Here is a 16,598-nt window from a genome sequence, read left to right as displayed (position 1 = left end):
AAAAAAAAAAAAAAAAAAAAGATTCACCGAGAAAAAGCATACTGTCATTCAGTGGTATACCTGCCTTTTGGCAGAATCTCAGTCTAATCCTGAGGAAACACCAGACAAATCAGAATTGATATCCTTAACAAAAGAACTGGCCCGTGTTCTTCAAAACTATCAAGCTTAGGAAGCATAGTCTGAAGAACTGTTACAGGTAAAAGCAAACTAGAGAGATTGGTAGTTGAGTACAATGCATGCTTCTTTACTGGCTCCTGGACTGCACAAATAAAGGAGCTAGAAGGACATTACTGGGATAATAGGTGAAATTTGAATGTGGACCAAAGATTAGATAATAGTGTTTGATTCATGTTAAATTTCCTGATTTTTGTTTTGTGAGACAGGGTCACCCAGGCTGGCGTGCAGAGGCGCGATCATGGCTTGCTGCAGCTTTGAACTCCTAGGCCCAAGTGATCCTCCTGCCTTAGCCTCCCAAGCAGCTAGGACTGCTAGCTACATGGCATACACAGCATGCCCGGATAAGTTTATTTTTAATGGAGACAGAGTCTCGCCTTGCCCAGGCTGGTCAAACTCTTGGGCTCAAGTGATCCTACTGCCTCAGCCTCTCAAAGTGCTGGGATTACAGGTGTGACCTGCCACACTTCGCCCAATTTCCTGAGTTTTATAACTGTGTTTATGTAAAAAAGTGGCCTTGTTTTGTGGAAATACACACTGAAATTAAAATTTAAGAGTAAAAAGGCATCGTATCTCCAACTTTCTCTCAAATGGTTCAGAAAGAAAATGTTAAAGCAAATGGAGGGGAAATATACATGGTGACTCTAGGTGAAGGAAATGTCTGTAAGTTTACAATTATATAGAAAGGGAAGGAGAGAAGTATGACTCCTGAGAGTCTCTGCAACACTTCTAAACCCACTGTCGGTGGCAGGCAGGGCCACCCCACACAGAGCATTGCACAGGCCACCATGAGCCTGCTAGCATGTGTGGTCAGTCAGTGCTTGGTCAGATGTGGACAACTTGAGCTATCTAATGCCAGTTCATGAAAATGTTGGTTTTTTGCTGTTTTTCTCCTTTCCCAGCTGAAAATGTAGCCAAAAAATGGCAAGTGAGTAGAGAAGATCAGGACAAGGTTGCAGTTCTGTCCCAGAATAGGACAGAGAATGCACAGAAAGCTGGCCATTTTGACAAAGAGATTGTACCAGTTTTGGTGTCATCTAGAAAAGGTGAGTATATCATAATGGTTTAATTAAACATCAACCTATTTATAGGTAAGAGTAACATCTAAAAGAGTAATACATAGGAATCTTTAGAAATTGTATCTTAGTTATATTTTTCAGGTTGCAAAGATATGTCCTGGATACATGAATGTGGGGAGGGGTATGCTGAGTTTACAGGACACGGTAATGTGGGAACTATGTCAGTACTCAGGCACCCTTGGTTCCAGAGTGTCCATGACTGATGTGCACATACAGCAGGTTTCATGAGAAACTGGAGCACTGGCTCATGGTTGTTAGGAGGCACCAGCTGACCTGTTTCCTGTATAGGCTCAACCTTCTCAGAAGTGGACACCCATTACTTCTCACTGCTTCTGTGTGATCTCCCTTTCCCATTTCTAAAGGGTGGATCTTTTGGGGTCACTTGCTATTTTCTAATACAGAGTGCTTCCATCAAGCTCCCTTATTGATAACTGACATCTCTTATGTCCAGCCAGCAGTGCAGGATTGACTTTGAGACTCCCTGATCCACTCACTTGTAACCAGTCAAGTACTACGACCCAAACCATAGCAGAATTTGGCACAAACAGGTCCCTGGTAGCTACTTTCCTCAGGAAGGCCTATGGATTTGGAAAACACAGGTGTCTCATAAGGACATACTCATACATTGTTTTCATGTACAATAATTCTTGTGTGTACTTTCCTCCTGTTGTAATCAAAGTGGTTATATATTAAAACTTTTCTGCTAAATATGAATCCTCATGTTTAATGTCAGAGAAACCCACCATTCCCAGCACACTTCTGTCCCTGGACTAATCTTGAGTAATTGGTTTTCCTTTGTTTAGGTCTTATTGAAGTTAAAACAGATGAGTTTCCTCGCCATGGAAGCAACATAGAAGCCATGTCCAAGCTAAAGCCTTACTTTCTTACTGATGGAACGGGAACCGTCACCCCAGCCAATGCTTCAGGTTAGATTTTCTGAAGGAAATACTTCATCTGGGGGAATACTATGTTCTATAAGGTCTACCAAGTGAATATTTTTCTATTTATATACAAAAGTACTGTTTTTTGAGACAGGGACTCACTCTGCCAGCCAGGCTGGAGTGCAGCGATATGATCTTTGCTCACTCGCAGTCTCAAACTCCTGGCTGGGCTCAAGTGAGCCCCTGCCTTAACCTCCCAAGTAGCTAGGGGTCTACAGGCATGAGCCACCACACCCAACTCATATTTAGATACAAAATTTTTCTTAAAACAGTTTAAGGAAACATGTCATTTCTCTGTATTTGATCATTGACTTAACCTATACTGAAATAATTAATTTGGTTTCTTGACATCCCAACTACTTACAAATGAAGAAGTAAATTAGGGAACTTAAGTTTATCTACCTTTGTATTTTTCCAGTACCAGAAACTCCCAATACTTCCTTGTGAGGCCCAGGCTTATTGTTCCATTTCCTGTCAGAGATCCCTCCCCAACTGCTGTAATCTTTTTTTTAAAATTTTTTAATTTTTATAATTTTTTTTTTTTTTTTTTTGAGACGGAGTCTCGCTCTGTCGCCCGGGCTGGAGTGTAGTGGCCGGATCTCAGCTCACTGCAAGCTCCGCCCCCCGGGTTTACGCCATTCTCCTGCCTCAGCCTCCCCAGTAGCTGGGACTACAGGCGCCTGCCACTTCGCCCGGCTAATTTTTTGTATTTTTTTTTTTTTTAGTAGAGACGGGGTTTCACCGTGTTAGCCAGGATGGTCTCGATCTCCTGACCTCGTGATCCACCCGTCTCGGCCTCCCAAAGTGCTGGGATTACAGGCTTGAGCCACCGCGCCCGGCCAATTTTTTTTTTTTTTTTTTTGAGAAGGAGTCTCGCTCTGTTGCCCAGGCTGGAGTGCAGTTGTGCAATCTTGGCTCACTGCAACATCGGCCTCCCAGGATCAAGCAATTCTCCTGTCTCAGCCTCCTGAGTGGCTGGGACTACAGGCGCATGCCACCACGCTGGCTAATTTTTCTATTTTCAGTAGAGACAGGTTTCACCATATTGGCCAGGCTGGTCTCAAACTCCTGACCTCGGGTGATCCATTCTCCTCCACCTCCCAAAGTGCTGGGATAACAGGCGTGAGCCACCACGCCCAGCCCTGACTACTATAGTCCTACCACTTTCTCTAGTTGGCAAGTTTTGTGGTCACTATATTGCCAAACATGATTTCTATGTATAAGGTCTGTTCAATTACAGTAAATGCCTTAGCCAACAGGTAAAACGATTTAACGCATGTCTTCAAGTGGTAAAGAAGACACAGATATGTAACTGAGGTAAATAAGCACTGTAGAAATCAAGTCGCTCATATTTTACAGGAATGAATGATGGTGCTGCAGCTGTGGTTCTTATGAAGAAGTCAGAAGCTCATAAACGTGGGCTTACACCTTTAGCACAGATAGTTTCCTGGTCCCAAGTGGGTGTGGAGCCTTCCATTATGGGAATAGGACCAATTCCAGCCATAAAGCAAGCTGTGAGTATAACCCTGTTCCCCTTTACGAAATTTGTCTTCCTGTTATCCTTAAATGAGCTTATTCACGTAGTTACCTTTAGTCTTTCCCTACCAGAAGAGTAACCAAGAGCATTTCTATTTTTGACACAAGGTCTTGCTCTGTGGTCCAGGCTGGAGTGCAGTGGCAGCATCATAGCTCACTGCAGACTCAAAACTCCTGGGCTCAAATATTCCTCCGGCCTCAGCTTCCCAAGTTGCCTCGAACTACAGGTGCACCACCATGCCTAACTTCTTCATTTTGTAGAGACAAGGTCTCACTATGTTGCCCAGGCTAGTTTTGAACTTCTCAGTTCTAGTGATCCTCTGGCCTTAGGCTCCCCAAGTGTTGAGATATCAGGTGTGAGCCAATACCCCCAGCCACTGAGAGCATTTGGATCATATGCTTTTTAGGGGAACTGATTCTGTGACATTACCCTTAGATACACGTAACAGATGCTACTGGTTCAAAATTTAAGACAATTTAGAATTTCTAAGGGATCTTTTAGATCACATCCTTAACCTTTTGGATAGAATGGTATCACTAAGGCAAAAATGTGTGAGAATGTCACTGTATTAACATAAGAACAAAAAGTAGCAATTTAAGAGATCAGTATCATGCAGCATATTTCATATTTATGTTGACAATGTTTTAGCCTTTCCACCCAAGTTTTAGACATCTTTTTTATGAATCTGTCTTCTAGGTTACAAAAGCAGGTTGGTCACTGGAGGATGTTGATGTATTTGAAATCAATGAAGCCTTTGCAGCCCTCTCTGTTGCAATAGTTAAAGAACTTGGATTAAACCCAGAGAAGGTAAAGATGCACAAGTAACCCTGAGTGCTTACCAGTGAATTTCACAATGCTATTTTAAGATACTATCTTCCAGGTGTTGGCCATGTGGGTAATAAAGAAATACTAGTTACTAGGACTGAGTTCATGTATTTTGTTACTTCCCATGGTTTAAAAAAAAAAAAAAAAAAGCTTACTTGGCATAAAAGGAATGAGGTAACATAGGCAGGGATGAATTTTCACAAAGGTGTAAATTTATTCCTAAGCAGTTAAAATGAAAATTTGAGTTTGAAAGGGTAGCATGCTGATACATTAAGAGGAAAGACAAGTTTAGGATTTTAAACTGTGTCCAAAGAAGAATAAACAATCTAAATCTTTTCTCCTCCTTAGGTCAACATTGAAGGAGGGGCTATAGCCTTGGGCCACCCTCTTGGAGCATCTGGCTGTCGAATTCTTGTGACCCTGTTACATACACTGGAGAGAACAGGTGGAAGTCGTGGTGTTGCGGCCCTGTGCATTGGGGGTGGGATGGGAATAGCAATGTGTGTTCAGAGAGGATGAATTGCTTCAACTTTGAACAACCTCAATTTCTTTTTAAACTAAGAAAGTACTAGGTTGTTATATGTGAAATCAAGGACCAAAACACAGATGGAAACCATTTCCTACATCACAAAAACCCGAATTTACAGCTTGTTGTACTTTAATGTTTAACTCAAGGTACAAGACACTTGCATTTAACATTGTTATAAATAAAAGGACATCAGATCAATCATTAAGGGCTCCAGAGTGAACAGCATCTTCATAACTTCCATGTTTATCATCTTTACTTTCTGGATGTAATTTAATAAGATCATCAATTCGAAGAATGGTAATTGCAGCTTCTGTTGCAAATTTCAAACTCTTAACTTTAACTATGGTCGGTTCAAACACCCCTGCTTGTTTGTTGTCTCGAGGTTTACCATTGCTCAAATCAAGACCAATCCTGCAATTAAGAAAGAACTATTAAAATGGCCACTTACAACTTAATTAGGTGACCCATTAACTCCAGCATTTCATTCAAGTATTAAGCTTGATTTTTAAGTCAGACTAGAGATCTTGTAGGTTGTCTTTCTACCCAAAGAAGCAAGGAGAGATTAGCAATCAGAGTTGTTAACACTAAGGCACACCAGTGCTAATAATTAGTCATTATCCCTTGAATTACAGTGACTAACAACAAATGCTTGCTGTGAAGTTTTTCATGTTAAGTAGTTGACAACTCTGTTATTTATGTTTGCTGACATGTAACTGACTACTATCCTTTTTAATGGAAACTGTTTTGCGGAGGTTAACAAAGGGCTAAAAAGATGTCTAAAAAGAGAGGGAAACTGTATGCTTACCATTTTAGATTTTTACGTTCTGGGTTAACCTGAGCCTCATTATGAAAAGCTCTTAATTTTGCAACAAGATCTGTGGAGTCCTGGGCAGCATTAACTGCTAGTGTATTGGGAATAACAAGAAGTGATCTTGCAAACTCTGCAATAGCAAGCTGTTCCCGAGACCCCTAGGAAAAAAGGACAGTTAGGTGACTTCACAAAAGGGAAAAAAAATTAAAGCCCCTTAGCTACTCTAAGACAAGGAATAACTGTTCTTACCATGCTGGTTGCATAGTTTTCAAGGTATATGGAAAGGGCTGCTTCTACAGCACCTCCACCAGGAACCACGGATTTTGACTCCAAAACTCTCTTCACTACACAAAGTGCATCATGTAAAGAGCGCTCCATCTCATCACACATGAAATCGTTTGCCCCACGTAAGATAATCGATGCAGATGTACGAGCCTTAGTGCTGTTCAAAAAAGAAGTGAAATTCTTATAACAGCATTTTTTAAATGTTTTTTTTTTTTTTGCCAATACCATCAATTTCTCCAAAAAATGGCATTTTAATAAGTCTACATAAAGTGCCCTTAAGTCCTGCCTACACAGGATATTTAGATACACTATACAGAAACAATGTCTAGTCCATGCAGAAGAGATGAAAATGGTTACTTCATCTCCATTTACAGTGGCCCAATGTTATTTTATCCCACGCGTATAACTGCTCATATCACTGTGAGACTACAAGCAGCAAATAAATGGGAAGAAAACCTACTTTTACTTAACAAAATCTGTATAACTTTACAATTTTAGAAAGTAGCTCTTACTTTTTGATTAAGATCAGCTCATCATCACAAATTCTCTCCTGTACCACTTCTTCTGCCTGTCCCAACATTGCAGCTTCAAAAGTTTCTTCACCTTCCAAATTGGCCAGGGTTGACAGAATAGTTGCTATTAAGAGAGTTACAAGGGATCTGTAAGTATTGATCTTTCGTGATTTTAATATCCTTTAGACTCAGTAGCATTTGTGATAAAAGTGCTATATTACAAGTTTAGAATTTAGTTAGGCAGCACACACTAACTCCTTTTATCCTGAGAGAACGATGTCATTTTTGAAGTGAATAAATTCAGTTCATGAATTTCCAACAAACTTAATGAATTTCTCCAGTTACATGAAAAATGGCTCTATAAATGTGTTGACAGCACAAAGCATTAAGAGAATATAAACGTTTTGGAAGCTGTTTCCTATCAATATTCCAATGTAAAAAGACCTTTGATGGAGTCAGGTATAATGAAAGTCTTTTATGTGACAGCCAGCACAAGACATACCTCCAGAAGCTTTTGCAATGCGTTTAAGGTCCCTTTTTAAAACTCTTCTAACTGCCATAGCACCAGCCTCCACAAAATACTTCAGACACATATCATCAATTCCACCAGTGGTTAGAATAACATTGGCACCAGTCGCCAGGATCTTCTGAATTCTCTCCTTGGTGATATCTGATTCTCTGCAAAGTATTTTTGTAACCCAGAATTACCTTCTGTGATTTAAAAAAATTATTTAGCTTTAACTTCCATTAAGTATTTATCACAAGATAATCATAGATTAAATTGTATTAACCTTTGTTATCTCTGACCAGAATTTAAATTAGTCCAATTCATGGAAAAGTTAAAGGAATTAAAAATTACCACTTAGCTCTCCCCAACCTGAATTTGAATTACTAATTGAGAACTATGGTAAAACAGGGAACACAGGTCCTGCCTGCCTTCAAGGATCTAGTGGGGAGAGGGATTACCAATCACACTCCAGGGCAAGCGTCACTGAAGTGGTGGGCAGAGACTACAAGCACATAAGACATAAATTTAGCCTAGGAGGCAGCTAATGAGGTCAAGAGGAGTCCAGGCCAAGCGCAGTGGCCTGTAATCCCAGCACTTTGGGAGGCTGAAGTGGGCAGATCACCTGAGGTCAGGAGTTCAAGACCAGCCTGGCCAACACAATTAAACAGTCTCTACTAAAAATACAAAAAATTAGTCGGGCCTGGTGGCGGGCGCCTGTAATCCCAGATACTCAGGAGACTGAGGTAGGATAATCACTTAAACCCAGGAGGCGGAGGTCGCAGTGAGCTGAGATTGCGCCACTGCACTCCAGCCTGGGCAACAAGCGCAAAACAACTTCTCAAAAACAAAACAAAACAAAACAAAAAACCAGGAGTCCAGAGTTGGAAGCACAAAAGAAGGTAGATACTAAGAAGCTTAATATTTTTAAGCAAGACTAGTATAATGTTATCTGTGTTTTCAAAAGGATTCCCTGATATCAATGTGGAAATTGCACTGAATGGCTTAAGACAAGGAGATAGTAACATGAGATATAAGCTAACAAGACAACCTAAACAGAAGTCAAAAACTTTATGGCTTGGGTGACTCCTGGAGTAAAATAAATAGCAACAGTTCGGGGGCAGGATGGGAAATCAGAGTTCAGTTTGGGACAAGATTTAAGTTTGAAGTCTCTGTTGTTACTCAGATGAAGCTCCCAGGAGGTAGTCACTTACATCATGGAAACCACAAACTATGGGAGATACAGATTTGGAGAGACAATGTGAGTGAAGCCATGTGAATAGATCATTCGAATAATTTTTAAAGTAAAATGAATTACAGATCAACCTCAAAGGCAGCTTGTCTACTGAACAAGTCTGTGTGCTATATACTGTACTAAGGAGGGGGCTACGATGCCAAGGGAATCATTCTGTCTCTACCATTAGAGCTTACAATTCATGAGTTGTATAAACTCACAGTAAAAACTGTCGTAAGCCCCAGGAAGATAAAATACAGGAAGTTACAAAAGAATATAATTTAGATTGAAGAAGAAAGAAAAGTTTCTCTAAGAGACTAGCTTGGGTGTGTTTCTACAACAGTCTAGGCAAGAAAATGAAAAGTAGGTAAATTTAATTTGGAGGTAGAAATCAAGTGGTGTTGGTGACAGATTAGGAGAAAAGGTGTTGGTAAAAAGGAGGAGTTAAGGACATTTCCTAGTTTCCTGCCTGTGTGGAGAAGTCCCCATCACTAAAATGGTCAAGAGTAGACTTGCGGTATTATCACAAGTTCAGTTTTAGACATGTTTACTTTGAGATGCTTGAAAAGCATTCTATTAGATAGAGGTATGTGAGTTTGGAGCTCAGATAAACAGCTTAAAGAGTCTCTAGCATAGAGAGATAATATATGAAGTCATGGGAACAAGGGGCTATCCTGGAGAATATTGTGAGATGGTGGCCCAGACACAGCAGTGTCACAAAGCATTTCGAGAGGGACGTAATCAAAGGGTTGCTAAAGGTCAAGTAAGAGGAAGGCTTAAAATGTCTTCCGAATTTCACACTAGAGACCTTAACATGCAGTCCCTTAAATGGAGAACAGGGCTGAAAAGGGATGAGAAGCACCAGAAAAGTTTTGTATAGCAAATCACTCATGACATCTGGCTGTAAGGATGTAGGATAGGGAGCACCTACTGCAGGAGGATGTACGAAGAAGCTTGAAGGACAAAAGAGCCACAAGAAGATTCCAGGAAAGAGCATAATTAGTAGGTATGAAAGAAGAATCAAAGACAAGGCTCTAGAGCAGAAGGAAACAGATTCGAGAACACTTACTGTAGAGCGACTGGCTTTGATGGCAGAAAGGACACTTTGTTGTATCAGGAAGGAAGGAAAAAAGAATACCCATGCAGATTGATTTAAAAGATGAGAGCACATTTCTTACCCTTGGCAAAGCTTTCTTGTAGGTTTGGTTTAACTACTGTTTAACTATTCATTGTTTTTTGTTTGTTTGTTTAGAGAGGGTCTCGCTGTCACCCAGGTTGGAGTGCAGTGGTCCAATCACAGCTCACTGCAGCCTCGACCTCCTGGGCTTTAGGTTCTTACCACCTCAGCCTCTCAAAGTGTTGTGATTACAGGCATGAGCCACTGTGCCCAGCCTAAACAATTTATTGTTTTAAGTGACTATTAGGCAGTCAAATCTATAGCAGTGGTCACACTACCTCCACCATTAGCTCTTCAACCACTAATATCACCTGTACCTCCAGTATCTAGCAAACAGTAGGCTACAGTCAATACCACACTGCTGAGTTCTGTACTGCTTTGAGGAAATTAGATTCCTGTCTTTTATATCTTTAATATTAACAGATTCATACAATCAAAATTCCACAAAAAGGCAATTTTCATATAGGTTGTATAACCCCAAATCCCTCTAAAAACACCACCAGGCTAATTTTTCTGGAATTTAAGTAAAATAGTTTTACTTGGCTAAAAATGTTAAAGTCCTAAGACACTCACACTCAAAAGCCCAAAAATAATCTCTCAACATACCTCTGTCTAATTTGGTCCAGTTTTTCAGGGTCTGTAATGACCACCTGTACACCAAGCTTCATTTTTGTTTTTTGCAGGCTAAAGTCAAGGCAAGCAATTTTTGCATTTACGATTCTCTTGGGCATGCCTACAATTGAACATAAGATTTGAGTTAATGCGTCTATCCTTAAAAGCATAATAGGGCCGGGCGCGGTGGCTCAAGCCTGTAATCCCAGCACTTTGGGAGGCCGAGACGGGCGGATCACGAGGTCAGGAGATCAAGACCATCCTGGCTAACATGGTGAAACCTCGTTTCTACTAAAAATACAAAAACCAGCCGGGCGAGGTGGCAGGCGCCTGTAGTCCCAGCTACTCGGGAGGCTGAGGCAGGAGAATGCCATAAACCCGGGAGGCGGAGCTTACAGTGAGCCGAGATCTGGCCACTGCACTCCAGCCCGGGTGACAGAGTGAGACTCCGCCTCAAAAAAAAAAAAAAAAAAAAAAAAAAGCATAATAAAGAGCACCCATAGTCGACTGTATGTAAATACACAAATTTAGACTATAATTCATTACATTTTATCTTAGAAAAACTTTATGGCATTACATGCACGTAGTTTCTTTTAATTCACATTCCTTCTAACATGTTATATGTGCTTTAAATTACAAAAAGATGTACTGCACATAATCCACAAGTTAGTTTTTTTTTTGAGACGGAGTCTCACTCTGTGGCCCAGGCTAGAGTGCAGTGGCGTGATCTTGGCTCACTGCAATCTCCGCCTCCCAGGTTCAAGTGATTTTCCTGCCTCAGCCTCTGGAGTAGCTGGGACTACAGACACGCGCCACTATGCCTGGCTGATTTTTGTATTTTTTAGTATAGATGGGGTTTCACCGCATCGGACAGGCTGGTCTCAAACTCCCGACCTCATGATCCACCTGCCTCGGCCTCCCAAAGTGCTGGGATTACAGGCACGAAGCACTGCATCCCGCCGAAGAAGAAAAAAAAAAAAAAAACTAGTTTTCATCTGTAGCAATCTCATTCTACAAACCAAATCCCAAACCTTACCCTGGGATCCCACCACACAGTTGAGTGCATAGCCACTGATGAGCATACTCTCCGTTTGACTTCTCCCATGGGCTTTCAAAATATTAACAGAATTGACTGGATAGCGTGGCTGGCCTCTTGTGTCTGTGTATTTAATAGCAAGTACAGCATCTACTACCATGTTAGCAAAGAAATCACCATTTCTAAGCCAAAAGTTAAGGACGGTAACAGGCTTGGAATGGACAAAGGGTACACAAGTGAAAAATCAAGGATAATTTGAAAGGACTTCCTTTTAGTAATCTAACCTATTAAAGAAGCAAGCATTACATTACCAAATGTTACAACATTATCACTATCTGCAATTCTTACCACTTTTACACATGCTTTTTATTACCTTTTCACCCTAAAAAAGCAGGGAAGGCAACAGGCAATTTCAATACAGCATTACTCCCCCCATTGATATCAATTTGCATAAAATTGGTATTTAAAATTTTACTGCACAAAATTGATATTGCTGCTACCACAAGCGCGTGCGCGCGCACACACACACCCCCAACTCCCCAAACAGGGTCTTGCTATGTTGCCGACATTGGACTGAAACTCCTGGGTTCAATTTATCCTCCTGCTTCAGCCTCCTTAGTAGCTGGCACTACAGGCACACACCACCATGCCCATCTCAAAGTCTTATGTTTTAAAAAGCCTATATTTTATCTGACAACCACAAGGATACATTCCAATGATTTTGGAAGACATGGATGTCTTAGCAGCATTAATCAGGCAATCTCTTCCGAGTTCATCTGTGTTAACAATTAGGTTTTCATTGATATAACGCACTGCTTCCCTGTTTAAAAGTGTGGGGGAGAAAAATGCTTATAAAGTCACTACTCAAACTCTTTGCATTCATCATGCTTAGCACAGAGCCAAAATGTCATAAGTAATATCTGTTCAGCCATTTCATATAGGAGGAGGACATGAAAAAACCCTCCCTCTTCAGATCATGGCAAGTTTAATCTATCCCATAAGCATAACCACTAAAATCTATTATTAGGAGAAAATGTGGTAGTCAAATGGGAAAAAAGATACCGGTCCAAGTTTTTAACTTCAAATATTACTACTTAATGCTAAAACATTTAAACTGAATGTTTTCAAATTAAAATTTAGTTATTAATCAAAACATTAAGACAACAGCTTACAACTATTACATTAAAAAAATTTTCTCTGAATGCAAACAATCTTACTTGCAAGCAAGTCGATAGCCACTAATAACTGATGTGGGATGAATTTTCTGTTTGACTAATTCATCTGCATTTTTCAGGAGTTCTGCAGCAATAATAACCTGTTGAGAAAATATTCACTGAGTATGCGGAATATTCAACATGTGCAATACATATGAAATGACACTACAATGGCCATATATTAACCAAAATGGTGGTGGTGAAATGAATTAACTGGTTATTAGAAACCTGAGGGGTGAAGGGAGAATAATGCTAGAGAACACTCGAAGTCCTCAATGTTACTCATAAATTCTTGGAAACTGCCACCTTAAGCAAAACAACAGACAGCAATCTCTCAGATACAGTTGTTTATTGTAAAGTTGATGGGGGGAGGAAAACTTGTTTTATACATTGTTTTTCCTCTTCAAGTCAGTTTCCATGAATCCATTGTGGAGTGAGGTCTTACTGTATTATAAATGTAAATGGCCAAAACTGGGTAGGAGCCAGAAAAACGTTCTAAGAAACTAGTTCAGCAATACAATCGTAAAAGACAACACACCTATTACCTTTAGAGGGAGTGCTCAATGGAGGTTAAACCGTGTGTGACTATTCATATGACCTATATTAGGCTATTATATTATTGAAAACAGATAGTTAAGTTGATATGAAACAGTAAGAAATACTTTTAAACTAAAAAAGACTTAAAATCTCGTCAGCTTCTTATGGGAAGAAAACTACACTTGTTAAGTCACATTATCATAAGTTAGACAAACATCACATTCATACTTTAGGAGTAGATTCCTTTCTTTTATGGCTGAAGTTTAATCTAGAAATACATGTTCTCCACAAACTCTCTCTTGTTTCTCCAGAATTAACATCTTTCTCACCACACAAGTGTTTCTACTATACCAGCATGCTGGACGATCTATGAAGTTTATACCGTATATCACATTTACTGACTCGAAAAGACCACACTGTCATATCATGATGTATTTATTAATTTCTCACACTCCCACTTTGAATTCCTGAGATTACCTGTCAGGATTTAAAAAATAAAACAGGCTTAGTGCAGCAGCTCATGCTTGTAATCCCAGCACTACAGAGGCTGAGAAGGGAGGATCACTTGAGGCCAGGAGCTCAAGACCAGCCTGGGCAACATAGTGAGACCCTGTCTTTACCGGAAAAAAAAAAAAAAAAGTTTTTAATTATTTGGTTGTGGTGGCATATGCCGGCAATCCCAAGCACTCTGGGAGGCTAAGGCAAGAGGATAACTTGAGCCCAGCAGTTCCAGGCTGCAGTGAGATATGACAGCACTGCAGCACTGCAGCCTGTGCTACACATGGTCTCTTAAAAAAATAACACAAAAACATTGTTTCTCCCCCAAATTGGTAACATTTGGTCCTCCAAATAATTACAAAACTTTAGAGCTTTCCAAGTCTCAAGGGGTGATGCGGGAGGAAACAAGACTTTTGAGAGACCATAAAAAAATCTGTGTGATGTCTGAACACTGCCATAAAGGGAAAAATAAGCCCTCAGAACCTGTAAATACCAACATTTAAAACAACGGCGCTATGTTAAATGAACTCAAATTCTTTCCTACTTAAACCGTACAAACAAGCTACAACTACCAACTTACAAATTGTGTTTCTGAATCTGTACCTAAAAAGCTTATTTTCCCTCTTAAATGTGTAACTACTTTTGTTTTTTCTTTTTGTTCAATCTTCTGGGCATTCAGAACATGTAACTTATTTCCGACACAGCACAAATGACCCACTTACGGCTTCAACTTTCTGAAAGTCGGTTGTTTTTAGAAAAATGATCATTCTTTAGCCAGTCTACCTACCACTGATGTAGTGCCATCTCCAACTTCTTTGTCTTGCAGATCAGCCAGCTCACAAAGAACTTTAGCTGCAGGATGTTCAACTTCCAGTAACTTCAGGATGGTTGCACCATCGTTAGTAATGGTTACATCCTAAGAAATTAGCAGGAAAAAATATCAACCACTCATAGAAATCAACACAGTCTCATTATAACACACATTCACCTTTAATTTCACCTTCCAGTACCTGGATTCTGATAAAACCAAAGAACGAACATAGCAAAACACTGAAAATAGTTTTTAACACAACAGTTAACGTGTACTTACACCGATATCATCCACCAGCATTTTATCCAAGCCAACAGGACCAAGAGAACTTTTTACAATATTGGCAATCGAAGCTGCAGCCATAACTGTAGACAATCAATTAAAAACACAAATAAAAAAGAAATGAGAATCCACAACTCTGAAAGACAGTAATTTCAGCCTAAAGGTAAATGACATCCAACAGCCCCTGTATTTCCCAAATCTACAAATCTGCGTTAATTATTTAAAAACCACCTACTAGGAGTCTAAATGGGGCGGACACTGTGGCTCACATCTGTAATCCCAACACTGAGATGCTGAGGCAGGAGGATAGCTTGATGCCAGGAGTTCGAGACTCCCTTGGGCAACAGAGCCAAACCCATTTCTACAAAAAATAAAAAAGCCGGATGTGGTGGTGCGGGCCTGTGCTTGGAGACTGCAGTGAGCTATGCTGGCACTCCCGTCTGGGCGACAGGTGGGACCCTGTTCCTAAATAAAGCGAGCCTATTCGGCACAGCTTTGATGGGGAGGTGGAATCTGATGACGGGAGAAAAAAAAGTAATAACCACAATTTCCTGCTCTGCCACTTCGTACAGCTATGCCAGCCTTTTCCTTCAGATCCTGCAGGGTTTTTGCTCATTAAAACTCTCTTTATCTGTGAGTAGAGAAATCGGTAGCCAACGGGGAAGGTGCTTTCAGATTTGTTTACGAAAAAAACTTAAGGAATCTATCAAGAAACACTGCGCTCTGCAGGTATACAAAGGCCCGACAGCAAACGCTCTGCTAAGCTGGCGCTGCCGTCTCCTGGGGTCAACTGCACTCCAGTGGCGTTTCCTGGGCTAACTCTACCGTAAGAAGCTATCAACCGAGATAGAGCTGGACGCCGGGCGCCCGACCTCCACTGCAGCTACGGGCGGACAGGGCACCGGACTCAACCGCGAGGGCGCGGATGAACCTACTTTTCCTGGTAAATGGTCCTGAAACGGAACCCGGCGTTTAAGATGAACGCTCAGGGGGCCGTCCTGAAACAAAAGGGGATGCGAGGCGTGGCCCGCACGTGCAAGTCCGGGAGGCCCGCTTTTCCGCCGAGAGGCGCGTTTCCATGGCCGCCCCGGACACCACACCCACGCGGTGCCGGTCTCAAAACCCTGCTGCGCGCTCCGGAGCTCCTCCCCGCTGTGGGGAGAGGGGGCCACAGCGCCCTGCCCCAGGGAACGGCGGGTGGGCCGGCTCCGGCTGCGGGGCCTCGAGACCCTTTCTGCAGAGATAAAGGAGGAGAGGCACGAGGAGGTCAGCCGGGGTCCGGTCGCGATGGGACTCAGCCCTCCCAGCCCGAGGGCCCGACCCAGGCCCGGCCCTCCCTTACCGTTCTGGGAGCGGATCGCTTCCCCAGTGCTGCGGTCGCCGAACACGGACAGAGGGCCCTCCATCTTCGCGGCAGCGATACACGTTGAATTCTGCTTACACCGCGGGCAACCAGTATTGCGGTCCCTCGGCTGACCGGCGACCACAGCAGTGGCTGCGACGGCGTGGAGGGTACCCGAGCGATGCCCCAGGAGCTGCTGGGTAACACCGCCCTACCCGCTTCCCGGCTGCCCCGGCCCGGCCGCGGGGCATGGCGGGAAGGAAAAAGAGGCGGGGGCAACAGGAGGAAAAACGGGAGTGTGCCGGAAGTGAGGCTCCCGGGAAGGGGCGGGCTCGGCATTTTTATCCAATTAGATAGCCGATGGGAAGGGCGCGAAAGCGGAGAACGGAAGTCGGATCTTGGACCGCTGGAAAGAGGCTGAACCTTCGCCTCAAACAACCTTGCGCAGACGCAGTGGGCCATTCTAGTGCCTTCTAGAAAGGTTGTAGGCGGGTGGCGCTTGGTGCTGGGGTGTAACTGGAGGGGCGGGTCCTTCTCAAAGGTAGAGTTGAGGTTCTGAGCGAGTCTTGCGTTTTAGCTTTAGTGTCTTTTCCTCGTCCCTGCTCGGGGAGCGTAAGGCAGATCGGCCGGCTTTGCTCCAGGCCTCAGGAGTATAAG

The 16,598-nt window shown here is 42.1% G+C and overlaps 2 protein-coding genes across 4 annotated transcripts in view; one reads left to right on the top strand and one right to left on the bottom strand.

Annotated features, from left to right (window-relative positions):
* Nucleotides 1–5,144, top strand: part of ACAT2 (acetyl-CoA acetyltransferase 2) — an 18,944-nt gene extending 13,800 nt beyond the window's left edge. For both annotated transcript variants that reach the window (XM_011935000.1, XM_011934999.1), the window contains exons 5-9: nt 1,077–1,220; nt 2,057–2,179; nt 3,554–3,708; nt 4,428–4,538; nt 4,905–5,144. In XM_011935000.1, coding sequence (XP_011790390.1) covers nt 1,077–1,220; nt 2,057–2,179; nt 3,554–3,708; nt 4,428–4,538; nt 4,905–5,075 — 704 coding nt within the window. In that variant the 3' untranslated portion in view covers nt 5,076–5,144. The remainder of the gene's footprint in view (nt 1–1,076; nt 1,221–2,056; nt 2,180–3,553; nt 3,709–4,427; nt 4,539–4,904) is intronic.
* A 52-nt stretch (nt 5,145–5,196) lies between these two features.
* Nucleotides 5,197–16,407, bottom strand: TCP1 (t-complex 1). Of its 2 annotated transcripts, XM_011935002.1 has the most exons (12): nt 15,942–16,284; nt 14,597–14,682; nt 14,294–14,422; nt 12,475–12,572; nt 11,967–12,077; nt 11,258–11,439; nt 10,216–10,342; nt 7,196–7,371; nt 6,694–6,817; nt 6,146–6,338; nt 5,891–6,054; nt 5,197–5,496 (listed from the first exon to the last, which is right to left on the bottom strand). In XM_011935002.1, exons 1-12 carry the CDS (start codon nt 16,003–16,005, stop codon nt 5,280–5,282), a joined length of 1,671 nt encoding a protein of 556 aa, XP_011790392.1. In that variant the 5' UTR covers nt 16,006–16,284; the 3' UTR covers nt 5,197–5,279. The 2 variants fall into 2 exon arrangements, with proteins under 2 accessions (XP_011790392.1, XP_011790391.1); XM_011935001.1 differs by lacking the exon at nt 14,597–14,682 and having other exon boundaries at nt 15,942–16,407.
* Nucleotides 16,408–16,598: the final 191 nt, after the last annotated feature.

This window comes from Colobus angolensis, unplaced genomic scaffold (assembly GCF_000951035.1).
Source record: "Colobus angolensis palliatus isolate OR3802 unplaced genomic scaffold, Cang.pa_1.0 Scaffold14, whole genome shotgun sequence".
NCBI lineage: Eukaryota > Metazoa > Chordata > Mammalia > Primates > Cercopithecidae > Colobus > Colobus angolensis.
Note: the sequence above shows the minus strand (reverse complement) of the source record. Positions and strands in the feature narration are given on the sequence as shown.